At 46.6% G+C, this 21,400-nt stretch overlaps 2 protein-coding genes across 4 annotated transcripts in view; one reads left to right on the top strand and one right to left on the bottom strand.

Annotated features, from left to right (window-relative positions):
* EXOSC7 (exosome component 7) overlaps positions 1 to 10,547 on the bottom strand; it is a 29,326-nt gene extending 18,779 nt beyond the window's left edge. For both annotated transcript variants that reach the window (XR_014297259.1, XM_082662756.1), the window contains exons 1-3: positions 10,471 to 10,547; positions 2,483 to 2,584; positions 2,084 to 2,178 (exon numbers count right to left, since the gene is read on the bottom strand). Coding sequence is in view for 1 of the 2 variants with exons in the window: in XM_082662756.1 (XP_082518882.1) it covers positions 2,084 to 2,178; positions 2,483 to 2,584; positions 10,471 to 10,527 (254 nt within the window). In the remaining variant the exon portion in view is untranslated. The remainder of the gene's footprint in view (positions 1 to 2,083; positions 2,179 to 2,482; positions 2,585 to 10,470) is intronic.
* Positions 10,548 to 10,649: 102 nt separating this feature from the next.
* Positions 10,650 to 21,400, top strand: part of ZDHHC3 (zDHHC palmitoyltransferase 3) — a 53,663-nt gene continuing 42,912 nt past the window's right edge. For both annotated transcript variants that reach the window (XM_082663428.1, XM_082663429.1), the window contains exon 1: positions 10,650 to 10,860. The gene's annotated coding sequence lies outside the window, so the exon portion shown is untranslated. The remainder of the gene's footprint in view (positions 10,861 to 21,400) is intronic.

Raw genomic sequence — 21,400 nt, 5'->3', positions numbered from 1 at the left:
GTTTGCTTCTAGAAGCCAGATCTTGGGAAGAGGCAGCTCAAAGGCTCCTCTCACCCTGGAGCCACCCTCTTACAGCTGGGACAAGAAAGGGTCAACAGCATCAGGCTAACTGGAGTCATGTTCAGACACAGAGCCACAATGAAACGTGTCTCCTATACCAAGCATCTGAGTGCAACACCCTCTCTTTGGTGTGGCTGGGCTGACTGCCTTTGGTCTGCCTAAGATGAATGAGGCGGAAGGATAATGAAGAGGAAGAAAAGGAAAGCAAATTACAGCCCCTAACACATGGCGTCTGCTCCTCAGTGACTGTTTACTGCACCGGATCAGGCAGATCAAGGCAGGAGAGGCATTTTTTTCTTCCTCCACGAGCAAAGGAAGGATAAGTTGGAGGCCTTAACAAGTTCACCATCATGCACAGCAACTTAAAGGATGGGCCGATTCCACTGGACAACTCAGACTGCTGAGAGCAGCTGGGCAGAAACAGAGGAAACTGCTCTGGAGGGGCCAGGGCCGGGGCAGGGATGGGCTGGAAGGAAAACTGGCCAGAAAGATGAACGCAGACACATTCTGAAAACTCTAAGCAGGATATCCCTCTAAAGCTGGCTCCTGCAGGCTACATGAAGCAGAAAGAGCAAAGACTCAGCACCGAATAGACCTGAGCTGGCATTACTAGCTGTGTGATCCCAGGAAAGTCACTTACTCTCTCTGAACCCCTTTTGTCATCTCTCTCTCAGGAGTGTTGTGAGGATCAATTTCTGTGTTTGGAAGTGAAGACTGGAAGACTGTAACTCACTGTGCAAATGTGGGTTACCATCTTTGCAGAAAAGGGCTGACATTGCAGGTGCAAGGCTGCTACCTTTAGAAGGGTCTGCTTGCAAGGTTGGTCCTCAGCTGGCATCTGGGCACTTGGCTCTCAGACTGGACTCAGTCAACAGTAAACTGGGTCTCCTGTGCCTAGACTGTGCAAATAACGTGGTTTATGCTAAACACCTGCTTTCCTTCTGGGAGTCTGGAACTTTGGTATGTGTATAGCAGAGGGTGCCTATGTGACCAGCCCCAATCAAAATCTTGGTGCTGAGTCTCTAATGCGTTTTCTTAGGCAGAATCATCACACACGTCTTGCTGCATTTCTGTGATAATCAAAGCTCTGAATACAACTCCATGCTCTATGCTAAGTCCTGTGAGTCCTTTCAGGAAATGTTTGAATGTGGGGGGTGGTCTTGCCACCCCTCCCAGTAAAGTACCAATATTATATACCTGCACCTAGCATGAGCCGATAGAGCCTTACCCACCTCAAGAAGGTCTGCTGTCACCACCCAGCTAGAAGAGGAGTTACAGATAGAAGATGAGACTGGGCTGGCAACCCGATAAAAAGCCCCAACCCCTAGAAGGGGAGGTAACACGAGGGAGAGAAAGAACACTTTTGAAAGTCCACTGAACCAGTCGTTGTGCTGGATGCTCACTCTATTTTCATTACTTCGCTTCCTCATCATCACAACAGTATTATTATCTCAATATTTTAGATAAAGAAATTTAGGCGCAGAGGGACTGAGTAACTAGCCTGAGGTCACACAGCTAGCCAGAGAAGGAAGCCAGCAACAAGGCTGGCTGGCTGGCTGCAGAGACTGCAGAGTCTCTGCTTTTCCCAGTACCCACACTGCCTGCCCAGCTGCCACCCCGTCGGCCTGTCAGGCTGCTTGGCTTGCCCTACTCCCTGCTCTGCCAAGCAAGTCATGAGAAGTTTTCTGCAAAACTAGAGCAGGAAGGGAAACAGGACATCATTTAATTTGACTCTCATAACTACCATGTGCCGGGCTGCCTGGCAGACACCCTCCTTTTTCAGACAGGGAAAATGAAGCCCAGTGAGGGCCAGCTGATTAGGACAAGGGCAGGACCTGAGCCAAGGCCTCCTTTCACATTTCCCAGTGCCTGGTACACAGGAGAACTCAGTAAATACCTGCCGGCTGGTGAAAGATGATTAAATACAAAATAAAAGTGGGCTCAACAAGAAACCAGAGGTTAATTCTCTGAATCTTCTATCTTTTAAAGCATTTTTCTTTAAAAACATCTGCAGAATACTGACCAGTCAACAAAGAACTCCAGGTAACCTTCATTTGGTTTCTCCAGCTTCGGCGTCCCCATTTCTGCTTTCACTCCCACCAAGATGTCTGTGTGACCCTGCAGACACATGCAAGAAGGGTCCTCACTCAGGGCAGGCAGCCAGGCACCCAACCACCCCATCCTCTCCCAGATGTATGCCTCGAGGGGACTCGCTTAGCATCAGTGCCGGGACTTGGAAAGTGGCCCTTTGAGAAGGTGAGGGGTCCTTCAGATGTATACAGACCCCCTCCCAGAGTTTGGCTTGGGTCTTAGATTTCCCTTGGAACAATATGCACTCCAAAAGCCCAGAGGGGCCTGCAACTGGTTCCCTAGAGCCTACCCATTCCTCCACCTGGGTACAGACTGTGGCCACAGTACTCACCAGCTTGACTCTGGCAGACCCACTGGTGTTGGACACCACATCAGTTTCCACTTCAACACATCGGTAGTCTTCACAGCCACGGCCATCCATGCGGAGGTCTTCCTGAGTGCAACAATCAAAATCCTAAGGTTATAATACTAAACCTCTAACAGACTGTTCAACTGACTCACTCCTTTCCCCCCAGAGAGAAATATGTGGTACAACAACTCCTTTTCTCTTAGTGATTCATCCAAATATTCTGTCCTCATAGGTAGTAACATTACTATTTTACAAATGAGGAAATGGAGACTCAGAGAAGTTAAGTGACTCACGTCCAAGGTCCCACAGCTAGGGACAGCAAAGCTCAGCTTCCAACCCAGGTCTGTCGGAGCATGAAGTCCAAACTACGTACCACTATACAGAACAGGCACACACAAACAAAATCTGAACAGACAAAATAAAAGAGGTCTCTTTCCGAATCTGCAATTCTGAAGTCACAAGAAGTATGGATTGTCAGAGATACAGGTACAACTGTCTTGGCTGTAGCCCTCCAACCCCCCAAACCCAATCAGATCTAGTCTGTAAATAGCTAAAAACAACTAACTGGTATCTTCTAAAAGATCTTCTAAAACAGGCATGCTCTAGAACAGGGTCAACAAAGTTAGGCCTGCAGGCCGCCTGTTTTCATAAGCCGTTCTACTGGAACACAGCCGTGCCCACTCGCTCAGGTATTCTGTGGCTGCTGTCATACCACAGCAGCAGAGCTGAGGGGTTGAGATAGAGACCACATGACCTGCAGCCCCCAGATCATTACTATTTAGTCCTTCACAGGAAAAGTTTGCCAACCCCTGCTACAGAGGATGGGTTTCAGGGTGGTGTACGTACTGCCTGGCCTTATCCCCAGTTATTTACTTAACTCAATTATTTACTTCTATTGGTATAACTCATAGATAACTATTTTATGCTGTGGTTGTAATCCAGTACTTCCATTATTTATCTTGTTGCTCCAAGTGTCCCAGATTTGGCCACTGGGAGCTCCTTTGGGTTGGTTCTTGCATTCTCTCAATATGTCTCCAATCTCTTCGGAGCACTTCTTTACTTCTGACAACAAAAGGTGTTCCAGCCACTTGTATTTTACCTGCCCCAGCCCTGGGATCAGCCCTTTTTCCAAGGAGCCCTGGTTCCCTTCATTGCAGAATAGTACTTAAAAACCAGGATCTGGGTGCTAAGTAGGTTCATTGTTACAGGGGTATCATTGCTTCTAGATCGTCTCAGTAGAACAGTGCTAGAAAATATACGTATGTGTACTAACCCACACACATACACACACCTATATTTATTTCTGTATCTATCCACATATCTGTTAAAAAGTCATGTGTTCATACTGAGAGTTGGTTCTAACCTACCTCCTTGTCTTATTTGTAACTTCTTTCTCAGACAGGGAGGAACCTGGCTCTCATTATCTACAATGTATTTATGTATTTGTTAAATCTCTGTATATACATAAAGTAGTTTCAGAATTACTGCGCCATACCCCTGTGAAAAACAAATTTACTAATACAGTATTTGTGTAGAGTTCTTTTTGTCTTTAGCCTTACAGCACCCACTCAAAATATTGTTTCCAGTTGTCTTTCCCCATCCTTCCTGTGCCTCTGTTACTCATCTGTACCCCTGTCAGTTCATTAGTAACTGCTGGGGTTCCATTTTGGGTCCCCCACATCCTGGCTACTTTTAATTACTATCACCAGGGCTCTAAGAGTCAAAGCTATCAGAGAAGGTGTGCTCAGAGAAATGTCACTCACCCCTCATCCCTATTTTCATCCCCCCCCACCTTCCTACCCCCTCCCACCAGCGCCAGGCAGGTAACCAATCTCTTTAGTTCCCAGTCCATCTTTCATGTACTTCCTTTCCACAAAAGAACAGATAAGAGTATTTTTAATATCCCTTATTTTCTTTTATAAAATATGGCATACTACAGATACTCTTTTACACGTAGCTTCTTTTTCTAAACAATTAACAATACATATGCAGGAAATCACTCCACATCAGGTCATAGAGATTGTCCTCATTCTCTGTAAACATTTTTTGAAAGCTCTTTCTTTCAGCAAAAAAATCATTAGCCTCATCAGATTCTCAAAGGGATTAATGCTTCTCAAAATACTGAAAACAAAAACCAAACAAACAAACCAAACAAACAAGCCACCACTGTTCTGAAGTATGTATCTGTCAGAGATTTATCTTTAAACTGCTTGGCTCACTGCATATCTGATTGACTTTTTTATTTTGAGGAATGAAAATACAGAAAAGGAAAACACTGAATACTCCCGCCACACAGTACCAACTACTACCATCTGTCGTGTTTGTTTCAACTCTTTAAACTCCTGTTAAAGGAGAGAAAATAAACATCCTAAATCAGGTTGAAGTCCTTTTGCAGCCAGTCGACTCCAAGACATCCCCTCCCAGCCATCCCCTCCCTGGAGGCAATCCCTATCTGAAGCCTGGGGAGACATGTTCTCGAAAAGCAACAGAATTTCAAGTCTAGAAGAATGAGTCTCCTGAACTCTACAGAGTGAGTTCTCTTCCCTGGAGGATCCCAAAACTATATAACCGTGTCTCGTCACAACCCCACCTACCCCCACCCACATGAAAGCATCCTAGGTCAATCTCGGCTTGCCCCATCCCCCAGGTGTGCCTTGCTAGGAAGTGAACACCTGGCCCAGAAACAGCATTTACAATGAGTCCTTGGTGGATTGTAGGTATGGCACAAGTGTGAGCAGTCACTAGGAGCATCAGTCATGGCCTCCAGGCCTGGTCCTGCCATTAACTAGCTGCTTGACCTAGGACTAACCCTAACCCTAACCCTAACCCTTCCCCTCTAGACTAATTTCCTCATTTGTAGATGTAGAGATTGAATTCGACGGCCTCAAAGGTGCGTCTCTAATTCTGTGGATCTATAAATTAAAAGAGGCACAATTATTTGCAAGAACTAATAGTAGCTACTATTTAATGTGCATTTACTATCGACCAGATAACGTGCTAGGAACACTATACAGTTAACATGTTAAATCCTCACAATAACCCTATAATGTAAGAGAGCAAATTTTCATTCCATTTTACAAATGGGGATCAGGTTGAAAGATGCTAAATGCCTGGCCCAACGTCATAGCCAGTAAATAGCACTTGAATTCCAAGCCAGAGCTCTTAACCCCAATTCCACAGTCTCCTGCATTCTAAAGAGTCTCTTCACTGTGCAAAGGAGGCAGCACAGGCCTCTCTCAAAGGACGAACTGGCTGGCTATACCAGTTCGTCCTAATGATGGTGATGACGACTCTGAAAGCAAGAAGGCCGCAAGGCTACAGGGCTTCCCACTATTGCTTTAAATTACCACTCACTCTAGTCACAACCCTTTGTAGTGACAACCCACTGTTCCAAAATGTGGCTGGAGGGGTGTCAGAAAACTGGGCCTCACCAGAGCTTGCCTTTCCAGCCTTTAAATCAGTCTCTGCCCCCTGGGGAAGGCTCAGTCAGGAAGGCTCGGGTGACAAGTAAGAGATAAACAAAAAAGCTACAAATTTCCGATAAACAAAAAAGCTACAAATTTCCCTTTCCAGGGACGCGTAAAGTATAATTTTTTTCGTAGAAAAAAGCACACAACAGGAGAAAACAAAGTCCATGAATCACTGCACACAGGACTTTTTAAAAATCCACTTTTCCTCATAAAAGGCTTAGGAAGGGGCTTCCCTGGTGGTGCAGTGGTTGAGAGTCCACCTGCCGATGCAGGGGACACGGGTTCGTGCCCCGGTCCGGGAAGATCCCACATGCTGCGGAGCGGCTGGGCCCGTGAGCCATGGCCGGTGAGCCTACGCATCCGGAGCCTGTGCTCCGCAACGAGAGAGGCCACAACAGTGAGAGGCCCGCGTACCGCAAAAAAAAAAAAGGCTTAGGAAATCGCTAAGCCTGCTTGGCCTGGCTCAGAGCCTGACGCCCTACCATAATTTTTATTCATCTGTAGTACTCAGGAGCTAAGGAATCAATCCATGTGTGAACATTTAAACGTGGGCTGCCCTGAAGTGAACGCTCCATTTAAAAAATCAATAGAGATGTCCACAGGTGACAGACCACACCAGGGAGTGGAACCCTGTTCTCAGCAGAGGGGACTGAGCACCTTTCTAGGTAAAGGCCTTCTGGATGCTAGGATGGCTCCTCGTGACTTTCAAGTTGTTACCTGTGTGATCACTACAACCCTGCTGGTTGGGTGTGGCACAGAGTCACCGCCAACCTATATTTAAAACTCTGCTGTTCCACGCCAGCTTTTTGACCTTGAGCAAGTTAGTTCCTCAACAGCTCTGAGTCTGTCTCTTTGTCTATAAAGCGGGAATAACCCCGACCCTACAGAGTTATAGGAGAATCCTCAGCACAGTGCAGCACACAGGAGTCCCTGCTCAGCAGCTCCTTCTGCTTCTGGCAGCACATATTAACTCACTGAATCCTCAAAAACAACCCGGAGAGAGGTTACAAATGAGGACATTGAGGCGCCAAGTTTAACCTCCTGTTTGTGACAGAGTGGCAGGACAGATGACCCAACCCAGAGTTGCTGTTCCTCACACCCGGGTAACACAGTCCTACTTCCTAATGGGAGTTGTCAGTTGGCTCTCCTAATCCAACACACTTGGGAGGATTTAGACTTAAAGTAGTCCTCTGAGGCGATGCTAACCACCTCCCACCTCCACTACCTTGCTTTGACTTGTCCAAGAGTGCAGAGCTTGCTGGAGGAGAACTGAGACCATACGGCCTCCCCTACTAGAAAGCCACCCTACTTTGGAAAGGGCCAGCTTTGCAGGCCCAGGCCCCAGACACAGCAGGCAAAATGAGATGTTGTCCTCGTTCCACTTTCCAAGCCTGTTGGGTGGGCCTGCATTCCTTTAGGATGGGATCCCACTCACCTTGCAAAGGGCCTGACCCAAAGGCATACAATCCAGAGAGTGGCCAGCTCTTTGGGGCGTGAAACTGATTCACTCCTTGGAATCTGATCTCTGATCTGGGAAATACTTGGGAGCGAAAGGGAGTTAAAGAGGAGCTGACAGGTCATGGTGTGGAGGGAGGCTGGAGAGGCCTCACAGAAGTAAAGGTGGGGGGATGGCATGTACCAAGGTGGAGGGCAGCTGGACAGCAAGCGGCTGCGGAGAAGTGAGACACTTCAGCAGAGAGAAGTAGGGCTGTCACCAGAGACGTAAAGACAGGCAGAGTCACACAGTCTATGTGATCCATGCTGGAGCCCTGAAAAGGCAGTGCCCCAGAGCTGCCTAGGGACTTTCCAGGCCTGGCCACAAATCCCCCTTGTCTTGAGACAATTTAACAATCTCTAGCCCTCCAAATCAAAAGAGCTTAAATCTCAACAGCCAGAGGCGGAACCCCACATGGGGTCACTAGGAAGGTTGCGGATATAGTATGGATGGTTCCGGACAAAGCCACACTTCCGATGGAAAAATCTTGACAGGGAGCCAACTTCTCTTCAGGGTTGACCACATGCCAGGTGGTCCATATTCTCTTTTCTCATCATTCCTCACAATCCCTTTCTGCTCCCAGATGGATATGTTCTCATTTTATACAGGGGGAGCTAGCTCAGCTACTCAGGTAAGAATCACTCTTACTGTGAATGGTGGAGCCGGGAAAGGATCCCTGCTCAGTCTGACTCCAAGTCCTCACTCAAACAGACGCAGGAGGTCATGTGACCTTGTTAGGGGAACCACTGACGGAAACCGCCCAGCCTGGCCAGACCTTATAGTAACCATTTGCACGAGTTATCTTACAACACGAGGTCCTGGTAAGGAACACGGAACTAACAAGCTATCACCAACCGGAAGAATTCGGGAAGGGTCAAAAGGAGAGGGGACACCAGTCAATATGTCCTACCAACCTCCCAGAATCCTTCTCGCTGGAATCCATCTTGGCTGAGTGATGTACACGCCACCATGAAGGACCCTGAGTCAGAATGATTGGCCAGAGACAACCCAGAAACTAACTCCATCACCATAAAACCTGAGAATGCGAGCCACGTGGCAGAGCAGTTCTCCTGGGTTCCCTTACCCTACTGCTCTCTGCCCGGGTGCCCCTTCCCAATAAAGTCTCTTGCTTTGTCAGCACATGTGTCCCCTCAGACAATTCATTTCCGAGTGTTAGACAAGAGCCCACTCTCGGGCCCTGGAAGGGGTCCCCCTTCCTGCAACAACCTCAGGCAGGGGGGCAAAGATTTCTGCAGCAGACTCCAGGCTGGACCAGGCCAGAGGCTTGCCCATAGCCCAACGTCTGGTGACTGCATCAAAATCTCCCAACATTTATGAAAATACCCATTCCCAGGCCCCAGCCCCAGAGATTCTGATTCAGAAGGTCCAGGTAAAGCCCGCGAAGCTGTATTTTGTGAGTAAAAGGCGCTTCAAGGTTTCAGAATCACTGGGCTAAGACGGAGGTTAGCAATGTCTTTTCATGGAGGAAGCAGCACATATTTAGCTAGTTAAGCAAACTCCAAAAGAGGATTAAATGCTAATTCTGGATATTCTGACATCTGCCCCCAAATTCCTGAATATAAAAACCAGTTTGATACAAGTTAGTAAAACAAAAGTTGTACAAAGAAATGCAAAATAGGGTTCTAAAGAAACTGAGAACCAATGTGGGAAAAAGTACTACCTAAAAAGATAACAGTACAGCAATATATGTCAATATACTATTTAAGGTCTAGGAAAATGGTGGGGTTCAGAACTTGCCCTCCCCCTTATTTCCCCAACATGCTTTCAGAAGACAGAAGAAAGAGAAGTAGAAGTGGGGAGTCTCTCTGGCCTTTGCCTTTGAATCCCTATTTTAAAAAAGGGAAAGTGGCATGCAAGTCAAGGTGGGCTTTGCAATCAGAAAGATCTGGATTTATATCCCAGGTCCACTGTAATCAGAGAGGGTACGGGGCCCCGGAAAAAGAGAACCAGGCATGGCTTTCTGGACATAAGAGAAGCCATTTTAGGCCTAAGCATTGTTGTGATCTAAGCCTGACCATAATGCTTGCCCTTGAACAGGTGTCTGTAATCAATGATCTTGAGGGAAGTAAAGAATGCAGGAAAAAAGGAAAAGCAGTGAAGAAATAACCGTTGAGATAAAACAGAGCCCTAGTTTTTCCTCAAGGGATATACTTAACAATCTGATACAGATCTTTGACTTGTTATACAAGAACTAAGGCCCCCACCCAGCTAGAGGATGGTAACTACAGGATAAGACCCCAAGCTGGTCTCAACACGAGGAAGGATGATGTTGACCTTTATGACCTTCGGAGACTCCAATCAACTAAAGCTTGGAGTCTGTTAACCTTTGCCCCAATTCTATGCTAAATTCCCCTCTGCTCAAGCCTCCACATGAATATGCATGTGCCCTTAGCTTATTCTCCAATTTTGCTAATTGGATAGACACTGCTTTGGAAAAGATCCTCAGCGTCCCCTCACTTGCTGCAATTAACAAATCCTTCCTTCTCCCAATCTTTGGCTTGGTTGTGTCTTTTGGCTCGACACCCACCAAGCGGCAAACCCTGTTTTCGGGTAACACCACCACACACTTACTTTGTGACCTCAGACAACTGATTTAACCTCTCTGAGCATAGTTCCTTATATGTAAAGTAGAGATAATACTTACCTTCAGGACTGTTACAAAGATTCAATGGGATAAAAATTATGATAGAATATGTACCTAACAAAAATGGGACAGCTCAGCCTTCAAAGGCTGAGAGGGTCTTTAACAGAATCAGGGACTGCCCACCGCTTCCTACCCGGGTGTGGAACCTTGTAGACCCAGAAAGAAGCAAGTACAAATACAATCCTAAATGGATTCTCGCCGCCCGGTCCCAAATACACCCTCATTGCCGGCTTCGATCTGCACACGCCGGCCGCCGAGCGGTTTAATCACAAGGTAAACCCAGTCAGCCGCAGTCCTAGGGGAACCCGACGGCCGGCGCCGGTACCGCTGCTGCCGCTACCTGAACGCCATGCACAATGTACACCTTCTCCGCCTCACTCAGCGCCACAAACGCCATGCTGCCGAGCCTCCCCGCCGCCAGATGTCATCTGCCAGCGTCTCCCCCGCGGACCACGCCCCCTCCGCGCCCATGCGTCATCAGCCTGCGCGGCGGCCGCTCCAGCAGCTGCCGCCGCCACCACCGCCACCACCGCCGGGAGCTCGATGGGCTTCTCTTGCGCGCCGCCCTGTGTCTGGCCGAGTCCAGGGAGCCGCGGCGCCTCGTGCCGGGGAGCCATCGCTGCAGCCCGAGGCCGGATCGCGGGTCGGGGGCTGCAGGGGGAGCGACGGCGGCGGCGACAGCCGAGCCCCACCGGGGGCCTGGGACTGGGGAACTGCCTCCAGCTTCACGGTCAGTTGGGTGAGGAAACTGGGATTGGGTGAAAAAGCTGGGGTGAGACGAGAGGCACGGGCCGGGGCCGGAGCTGGAGGACTCGTAGTAGGAGAGACGTGCGGCGCAGTTTGCTCAGAGCTGAAGTTGAAGTAGCAGGTCGTGTGTGTTGAGAGAGACAGACAGACAGGCAGACACAGACAGACTCACTCCGAGTGAGGGGAGGCGGACGTCGTGATTGGCCTGAGAGGCTGTCTCCTTGCTCTCCTTCCTACCCCCTGTCTTGCATTTCTCTGGTCCCTAGAATGGTGGTAAAGAAAGAGGCGATAAAGACCTCTTTAGGTCGTTCCCGGTGGGAAGGGTCTGGGCCAGAAGTGAATGCCCACTAGTCCCGAGGCGTCTTCACCCCAGGGATTCCCCCACCCCCACCCCCGCTCTCTCTCTGGGGCTGGTTGACCGAACGCTGACCCGGAACCTTTGCAGGATCCCCTTGCCCTGGGTGGCTGCCGGAGCATTGTCCCAAAGAGAGTAGGGGGGGAGAGTCTTGGTCGGCGCTGGCTGGGGGGCGCAGTGCCCAGGCGTCCCCAGCACTTCCTAGCAGTGACTAGTGATCGCTGGGAGCCGTGGACGAAAAAAATGCCAGCCCCGCTCGTGGCCACGTAAGAATGGGCCTCGAATATTCAGAAAGGATACCTGCAAGGTGAATGTGGGGTCACTGAAGGAGCCCATTAAGGCGGGGCTGACAGGGCACGAAAAAATTTTAAAGGGGCCACGTGGATAAATGGGAGAAAGTTAACCCCAAACGACAGAAACAAAGAGGGGGTCTGATGACTTTTCCAAATGCTCCATTTTTGAGGAACCTCCCTGTACTCAAAAGTGAAAGTAACCCTTGACAGCTTGATCATCCAAAGAACATTTGGGTTTTCTCAGATAGTAGCTCAAATACAGTTTCACACATAACTTGGGAGCTTAGCATAGATGGGCTTTGTGCTGGCTTTGGAACACTAAGACAAGTGGAGCACAACTTCTGCCCAGAGAAGCTCCCCAGGCAGAGGGGAAGGACCCAGGGCCAGCATAACCACAGAACATGGTGGTTAAGAGCTATGACAGTGGCACTAGTGAACACAGTGGGATAGGGAGGTCAGTCCGAGGAGGGTATGGAGAGGAAGTACCTGCCCACATTCTTAAGCACTAAACTGCTGAGCCCCAAAATAGATGATCACTTCTTAGTAGACTGGACATTAGTTGTTTCTGATGTCTCTACATAATTCTCTGCAGGTGCACCTACAGGGAAGACATCCTGCATTGTTGAACTTTGCCCTCCAGGGAATCTAGGAGAGGTGAAACTGGAAGTGTTTCCTCCCTAACGAAAGTACAGGTGCCCCCACCTGTTGTGGCACATAGATGCCTTTGTGTGTGGTTGGACGCCTGGATTCTAGAGAGGACCTCCGTGGTGAGATAACAAGGGACTGCTGTTGTTAGAAATGGTATTTGCGCTAGAGATTGCTCAGAAAGGAGAGACCCTGGATGTGGAATTTTAGTAGCTAGGATATCTAAGAAGATTGAGGGTTTAAAAAGTGGCAGTGAATAGATCAGAAAAGACACTGAAAGAAAATTCTGAGTTTGGATACCATGGAATCATCTTTATATAAAGATTCATCTTTCAATGAATCTTTTAAAATATAAAACATACATTTGAAGTGTTCCCCTGATAATTGACTAAGTTTCTTTGCTGGAGAAGGGTTGGCAGTATTTGCTAAATAACATTATGAACAATGTCTGACATGTTAGACAAAGTAGATATAAGAGGTGTAAACAGTAGAATGTTCATTTAAAATTCTCTACTAAAACAATGACACCTTCACTAATTGTTTTGCTTGAATGCAGCCAGAACATTTTTATCACATATGTTGTGATAATGTGTTAGACATTTCAAAAGCCTATAAATCCAGAGTTCTTTTTGGTTTACTGAAGCAATTCAAAGATTATATGTTTGCCAGAAAATCAAAACACCAAGGATGGCATATTATTCTGTTAACCTGCTTGTTTTCCCATCACTGTCAGATTCTTTTGGAGGCATACTGATTTATAGGTCTGTCTGTTCTAAATCTCTGTACGCTTACTAATTTTATCTAACAGTAACTTAAGTATAATAGTGCTTATTATGTGCCAAGCACTGCTCTAAAGCACTTTACAAAGACTAACTGATTCAGTCCTATTAACAATAGCCCTGTGAGGCAGGTACTATTATCCTGTTTTACAGATTGGGAAACTGAGGTGCAGAGAGGCTGTCTTGACCAAGGTCTCAGGTCACACAGCTAGTAAGCGGTAGAGCCAGGATTTGAGACCAGAAAACCTAGCTCCCATACCTGCCTTCCTAACCATCCCCTTATGTAGCTGTCCCCTTTCATTTCATTCACCAGAGTATTTGAAGGAGGCCTGTGTTTGTTGTGGAACTGGTAAAGCCCTATAAGTTATAGTTAGTTTTAATTCCAAAAGCAAGGAATCTGTTCCTTTTTCTAGAGGAACATTGAACGTGGTGCTGATGGGAAGCTCATGTGTCTGTTTCAGCCAACTCTTTTAGGTAAGGGAAAAGGTTACATATAGACCAAGTGGAGCTTAACTCAAAGTACCTGAGATCCCTCAACGGCAGAGAAGCCCAATGGATCAGGTACAGAGGGTTGAGATAGGCATGGAGACCCAGATTCCAACCACGTGCTTATTCCCAGAATAGACCTCTAGAAGCTCTTCAAACAATCAGGAAGTATTTGTTTGCATGCCTTTGTGTCCCTAGTGTTCTCGTGGGCCTGAAGAGATAAGAAACTGAAAACACACACCTGCCTAAAAGGAGTTTAAGATTTCTTATAACTGCGGAGCCCAGGTTCTTGAACTAGTACGTGAACAAGACAAAATAAAGTGCTCAATTGAGACACGTGGTACTTAGATGAGAGGCCGGCCTATAATAAGGTGCTAATTGTGCAGGCCAGGCATCAAGAGCAACAGGTAAAGAGCTGCTGCTAGCCACTGGCAGATAACAGTAACATTACACAGAGTAAATCTGTCCCACCTAGCCTTGGTTAATTAAAGCAAAAACAGTCAGTTACAGGAGAGCTTGGGGCAGTGCTGAGTCCGTGGTGCTGAAGTTGCAGAGAGCTCTCGAAGGAGACCTCTTAAAAGCCCAGCAAGGGAACATTTTATTCCCAGTCTTAAACACGGGTAGCCAAGTTTTAGGCCTTTTCCTTTGCGTTCTCACAATTAGCCCAGCACCCCAGAAAAGCAAAAGTGAGCTGTTGTTTTCCCTATAGATCCGTTTCCTTTAAACACTTTGCATTTGTCCTGCCTGTGCCTTGTCTTAAAGAATACTTGGTATAAATAACCTGTCATAGTCAGGCCAGCACGTCTATCTGTCTTGTCATTCTAGAAATCATAACTTCTGGTTCCAATGATAGAAAAATTGATGGGAATACATAGGTAAAGCTTATTCTCATTTAGAGGAAGGGTCTTCACGTGTGTTTCATTCTGAGCGAATGGCAGGGTGCTTCCTATGTCTTTCATTAGGGCATGTGTGAGAAAAGGGCATCACATGTCCTGATTAGCAAATCTGGAAGTATTTAAACACATACACAGCCCGATAGCCATAGAAAGTAGCAGAAGCTGAAGCAGCAGTGAAGGTGTGATGTCTGGCTATTGACCTTTTGGGGGAAATAAGAAGGCTAATGCCATGCTGCCTCTAATTTCTTCCTGTTTTCTGCATTTTAAAATCATTTGCCTTCCTCCTCAAAAGCAGATTTCCAGAGACAAATGGCCAGGTTATTGCTGACTTTTGACTGTGTAGGTAAGAAGACTACCTTGCATGTCCCACCTAATTCAGCCATTCATCCAGGCAATGTGAGGAAACACCAGGAAAACTCCCTCTTTTCATAGTTTCTTCCAAATTGTAACATTCCTGGTAACATTCCATTGATTGAACTCTTTGGATTTTCTGGTCTACCTGAGACATGAATATCTCCTGTTCAGGGTCAGTGGGGATGGAATGCCTTGGGGTACGATTGATTTTTCACCTTAGGACAATGGCCCTAGTGGGACAAGTACAGTTCTGGCCGCAGTTCTGTTGCAATAAGTTTTGACTTTGTACAAAGTGTGCGTTTCTAACCCAAGAAAGAGTAGCAGAGAATCTAGAAAGGCAGGTTGGCTAGGAAGATAATGATCTATGGTGGAAAGACTATTGGGCATCTATTCCAGTGATCTAGACTTTGCCACTAACTTGCTTTGTGACTTTGAGTAAGTCAACCTCTCTAAACCTCATTTTACACGAAAATGCCTATCTTACCAGGTTATAGAAGTCACAGTAGATCTTGGATATAGAGACATTTAAACACTGAAAAATGGTCATGTTTAACTTTGGACTTTAAGACTTCTCTCTTTTACCATTTTGTAATATTTGATGTATTTTGATAGTGCTTTTCCCTCTCTGCAAAACATTAAATGAAAGAACAAAGGAAGTGGTAATTACATGCCATACTTCATTGAAAAAATTGAACATGCTCAGGAAAATTGCTAACAGACAACTGTTTCTTTTTGAATATTAACAAAAAAATGGGGAAAGGAAGTTAAAGGATACTTTTGATAATAAAAAAATCCAAGAAATTAACAAAGATGTTGAATTTGTTTCTGAGAACAGAGGAATCAGAATCTCAGCCCTGCAGAGGACTTTAGCAATCAGCTCAATGTTCCCTCTTGTTTTATGGGTGAGGAAACTGAGGCCCATGGAGGGTAACTGTCTTGCCCCAAATCATGAGGTTAGTGAGCAGCAGGGTGGGGAGTAAAATTCTGGCCTCTTGACTCCAAGCCCAGTCTTCATTCTGCTTAGCACTAGTCTCCCATCTATCTCCAAAGGCCTCTAACAGATGCCTCGCCTGGCAGGCGGGGGCTGTGGACTTGTAGAGTCTCGTTTCCTTGGGCCCAGGTTCCTCCCAAGGCTCTGCTCTTGCATTGCCACTTACAGGGCCTGCCTGAGGTGAGTGGGATCAGCAGGGACCTGAAAGCAAAATGGGTCCCCTCCTTGAAGCCTGGTACAGTTGTAGTAACTGGTTCTCTCTTCTCCTTCCCTAACTCCTCTTTCAGATCCCTCTAAGCCCTTTTGCTTTTAGTCCCTAAGAAAGCCACGCTCTTGCCTGGGTGATGGCATAGTGGCTGCATATCTGCACATAGCACAGTGTGGGGCCAGGTGCCATTTTCAGCCTTTGCTGGTTGGTCTCTGCCTAGCATGGGTGGGCTTTCCCTCAGAAAAAGCAGCATGCTGGAACTTGGCCCTACAGGAAATGTTCCCCAGTAGAAGCAGATTTTAGGGATTCAATCTTAGGGTGACCCTCATGGCTGAAGCTTCACAGCCCTCCTGCTTCCTAAGTTAAGGCAGGATCAGTCTTCTGAATGGTGGCTGGTGTTCAGCCAGGGCCCCAGCTTAGAGCACAAAATGCTTAAGTTCAGGTCTGTGATCTATGAACAGCACTGCATGTGGCCCACCCGAGAGTGCCATCTCTGGGTGACCATGTGTGGGCAAGAGATTCAAACAGTAAGTAAGCCAAGGTCACTGGTAGAAACATCAGCACCCTTCCCCCTTTTGTTTCTAGTTAATGGGCAAAGTTAATGATTGTAGTGAGTAGTTAAAGCTAGGCTCTGGAATGAGAGCAGGCTTGGGAGTGTATCCTGTCTCCACTGCTTCCTAGCAGTATGAACATAGGGTAACCTTTCCATGCCTCAGTTTCCTCACCTCTAAAAGGGGGTGGGAAAGTGAGGACTTATCCTATAAGGTCGAGTAGCTATGAGGATAGAGCAGGATGAGGTGCGTCTAGCATACAGCCCAGTATAGTAGACCTTCAGTAAGAGTCAGGGCCCCGCTCCACGTTGGGTGTGCCCTGCGCTGTGGCAGCTGCCAAGCAGAAGGCATCTTGGAACCTACTCCTGACAGAGGCCAGGGGCAGTTCAGTGTCAGGTGAGATCATGCACCTGATTATAAAGGGTTCCATGTACTATAACACTTGTTGACAAACATTAATTGAGTAGCTAAATCAGTGACATATTGTTGCCTTTTTAAAGAGTTTCCTGCTGGGTTGCAGACTTCCTGGAAGGAGGAGTTAATGTAGGGAGATGGCCGCATAAGCAACAAGAGGATACCATCCTTTAGACCTAGATAGGAAGTTAGCCAGCTCGCTAACCATTTTGTGGAAATCAGCTGACTCCTTGAGTTTCATTTCTTTACCCATCTGTAGAAGAGGCTGGACCAGAGTTTGGAAGAGGTCAGCTAGTCCCTATGGTCTCTTCCCAAAAGGCCGTGTTTTTTGAGGGCCCTAGTGTGTGAGGTGGCCTGGTGGGTGCTGTGCTCCATTAAAGAGGAAGCCACCAGCAGCAAAATGGCTCATAGAAGAAAGAATGCTCCTTCTTTTTTTTTTTCCCCCAAAGAATGAGTATTATAGGCTCCCAGGAGTGGAAGCAAAGTCTGCTTAGAGTCCTTTTCTAAGGTTTTTAAAAAAGAGTCACAAAGTTTAGAGAACTAGGCCTCCCCACTTGAGAGATGAAGACATTGAAGCTAAGTTGAAGTGACCTCTGCTTAGGTCCATGAATTGTGTGTGAGGGAGCAGGAAGCAGAGCTCGTGTTTCCTGCTTGGTCATTCCTCCTGTCCCCCTCTTGCAAAACAAAAAAAGAAAGAAAGAAAGAAAAAGCAGCCATGTGCGGTGCTCAGAATGTGGTCTGTGGCGGCAAACAGAGCTGGTTTTGGATCCTGGCTTTATCTGATCTAGGGAATATTATTAAGACCCTCTATACCTCACCTTTTCCGTCTTTACAATGAATAATAAAAGCTACTGTGCTAAGTTGTTGTGAGAATTTAGAGGGGCTGCTTTGTGTACATCCTCAGTCTTAATGGGCATTCAGTTAATGATAGTGCCCATCTCCATTCCTATAGCAGCACTGCATGTTCTAGGTAAAATCTCAGATGCCCTTGGATTTCCTCATCTGTAAAGCAGAAGAGTTTGACTAAAACCTATTAGATGGTCTTTAAGGTTCCTTCCCACTCTAAAATTCTGACTCAGATAGTGATTGTTTTTTACCAGTTAATCTTATGCGTGGTCTTGTTTTAATTTTTTTCTCATTGTTGCAACATATGATAAAGCACGCTCATAAAAAAGGATGAATGTGTTACCCAAACGAGTGGTAGTTTCTACTGATCCCCAGTGTTTGTGACATCTGTCATCCTATATGTGGGTGTGTATTTTTTTTAATAGATCTAGAAAGCTAGGAGGTGGTAAACTGCCAGTTGTAGTACTGTAATAGTCAGTTGTAGTAAATGGAGGAACCGTTAGCCTACATGAGCTTCCAAATCCCCAAACTTTTTTCTGAAATGGAGACTCATTGTTAGGAATCTGAGTTTGCACATGAGTGGGTTTTATAGGAAGGTGGCTTTTATAGGAAGAAGGCAAATTTCGCTTACTGACCACTTGCAGGTTCCCTCAGTGAATTTTAATATATATAGGATTTGGTTTGGGCATGTGATATCTTCCTTCCTTCCTCCCTTCTTCCCTCCCTCCCTTCCTTCCTTTCTGTCTCTCTCTCTTTCCCTCCCTCCCTCCCTTCCTTTCTTTTTTCCTGTTTTTTGTTAAAGGTTAAGTATGACAGAGACAGCAAGCAGGCAGAGGGAGACAGACCCTGTTGTAGAGAGAGACACAATGTAGACTCCTTGGTAAAGATCTTCTAGCACAGGCCAGCAGCTCTGCCTGTCTGGACACCTTCCTTGCCTGGCAAGGTGTGGTGCAGAGGGTAAGATAAGGCACCTTTCCTTTGGACCACACCCTTACCTTTTGGAAAGAGTTGAGTGACTCATTCTGGTTTTTTATGAAACATTTCAAACATAGTGATTCATGGTTCATTCTCTCTTTCTGAGAATCATCTAAAAATAGGTATGAAATTTACAATCCTTTTGGATCCTTACACAAATTAAGAGAATTGTAACTCAGATAAATTCATTTTTTGCTAGATCCGATTTATTTCCAGAGCTTCCAGGGAATGGGCCATTTATTCATCTGTAAAGCTGTAGGGCTGGTTTGTGAATACTCGAAGTCCATCACCCTAAAACTTGAGAAGTTCTGAATCTATACAGTGCCAAGATCTGCTTGTATGTTGTGCATGAATGCATGTGTGGATGTGAGAATGTGAGTGGGTGTGCTGTTTTAGGAAAGTAATCTTCACAAAGTCCTTTGAGATGCCTTTAAGGACTTGGTTTTAGATCTAGCTGAGCCACCCATGACTTTAGTGTAGTATCTTGTCTCAGGAAAGCAGCTGGCAATCTGAGAAGATTTGGGATTCTTGGGACATTCGCTGGATTGAGAACAGTGGGTTTGGGGGGTTCTAATACATCCAGTACTGAACTTTTATGTGGTCGTGCCTTTGAACCTTGTTCATGAAGCACGGACTTTTGGTCAACTTTCTTAGGCCAGGTGATGGATTTATAAGGGTTTGCCCCTCACTCAACAAGTAATGATTAACTACAGTCACTGTAGCTGGATTCTGCCCATCACTAATTGTCAACACTAGGCTAGGAGGCTAGGCTGGCCAACAACCACCTATGGGCCATAGTGGAATGGGGCCTCTGAGCTTCGCCTTAGAATCACCACTTTCAAACCCTTTCAGTTGCCCAGCCATGGATAGGCAGCATGGGAATTGAGTCATAAGTGATGTATTGCAAGGCCAATCCAGAACCCCAATCCCTGGGGCTCACAGGACTCTAGATGGAACTTCACTAAATACATTTTTGTCTGCTTATCTGGATTAGTGGAAGGGCCTGACTGTGGTCAGGCATAATGAAGCACGTGTGTTATAGGTGAATCTGGAGGCAATTCTCTGGACCAGAAGCAGTGGCGTTTTTTGGAAGTTAGCACTAATTTCAGTCATTTCTTGGTTTTTGCTTCTGAAACTCTAAGAAGGAAGACTAGATGGTTTTCTTAGACTTCCAACACCCTACTCCCCACAGAGCTCATGTTGTCATTCTGGACACCATCTCTGCCTTATCATCAGGATCACCTTCTCTAGGGAGCTCCAGAACACCTCTGATCCTGTGCATCTCTTTCTCCTATAGTTTTACCAGATTGGGAGCTGGGAGAGGGAGGGGCAGGGCCTGACCAGGGCAGCACACACACATTATTGTCATCCCTGGGTGTGAGTGCCCTGCACAGTTCCTTGTGTTTAGCGGCTGTTTCATGCATGTCTTTTTGAGTTGAATTGAAGAGAGGAGGCTTGAGAAAGCAAACAGGTCAAGGGCATGGGATGAAGAAGGTAGGGAGGGAAACTGGAGGAGGCTGCCCCACTGTGGTATGAGCGGGCTGGCAAGAGTGGTATTGAGGCTTCTGGGACCGACCAACCTCCCTGTGGACCTGCCCCAGAGGCTGAGCAGCCAGTTCTGCGCACCTCCTCTCACGCAAGGACTCATGTCAGGAGTAGGTCCTTGGCAAAGAGCCTCAACCCCAAGGATTGGAATTTCCCTAATTCGAAAAGGAAAAGTGGTCAATATTTGCCTTTTCTGTTTTTGTTACTAGGGACAGAGTGAAGGGAATTTGTACAGTTTGTTTCAAGGTGGGTTTTCCCCCATATTCCTCAGATTTTCAGTTGGCTAATGTAAGGAAAGCTACTTCCATTGCTTTTGGGGGAGCTGGGTTAGTTAAGTACATTTTTAAGAGCAACGTGCCTTCCTTGGTTTTGATTGGACTCTTTGAAACTCTGAAGCGTGGATTGGAACATGCTCTTCAGTTCAGCCCTTAGTGTCTGGCTCTGCCAGACACCCTTGGCTGGGTTCTTTCCCAGATCACAGGCTCTCACTCACCAGTGAGGGGCAGTGGGAAAACACAGCTCCTCTGTCCACCCTTTGGTCTCACGTGGTCTGAGTGTGGAACATCTGGAAACTTGAGTAAGAGTCACAGTCCACCTATTTCACAATCCTATTGGGGGCACCCTTCGCCGTCTAAAGTATGACCACAGCCCTGAAAGTAATCAAACAAGGGCTCCAAGAGGTGGGCCGGGGAACACAAAGCTCATGGCATTTTACTCCTGTATTCATGTAATGAACACAGATAGTACGTGGCTACTACGTGCCAGGCACTGGCTAATGAAAAGACAGGGCTCCCAGCCCTCAAGGACTGTGTGGTAGGAGAACATAGCTGGTGTTCCCTAAAGGTCAGTTACCTAAAATGAATACCTTTCTTTTACAAACAAATCTAACAAGATTTAGTTTTATTTGCTTTTCCAGTCCACAGCCAATTAGCAGTAGTAAATAGAGGGTATGTTGGGAAGATTGGTAGCTGTAGACACAGAAATGACAGCCAGGAATGGAGGAGGAAGACAAAGAACCACACAAAGGAGATGCCAGAATTAACAATTATAATAGTCTGCACAGGCCAGTTGGTGTGAGGCCGAGAGCCCAGTGATTCTCTGTACCCCCTGAGGACATTACCTAACACACTCCATTAATTGATGTTCCTGGTAATGACTCTAAATCATTCCGAAGAAATGGATGGT

Source organism: Grampus griseus (assembly GCF_964374135.1).
Source record: "Grampus griseus genome assembly, chromosome: 10".
Classification (NCBI taxonomy): Eukaryota; Metazoa; Chordata; class Mammalia; order Artiodactyla; family Delphinidae; genus Grampus; species Grampus griseus.
This window is presented reverse-complemented; position numbering and strand designations above follow the sequence as displayed.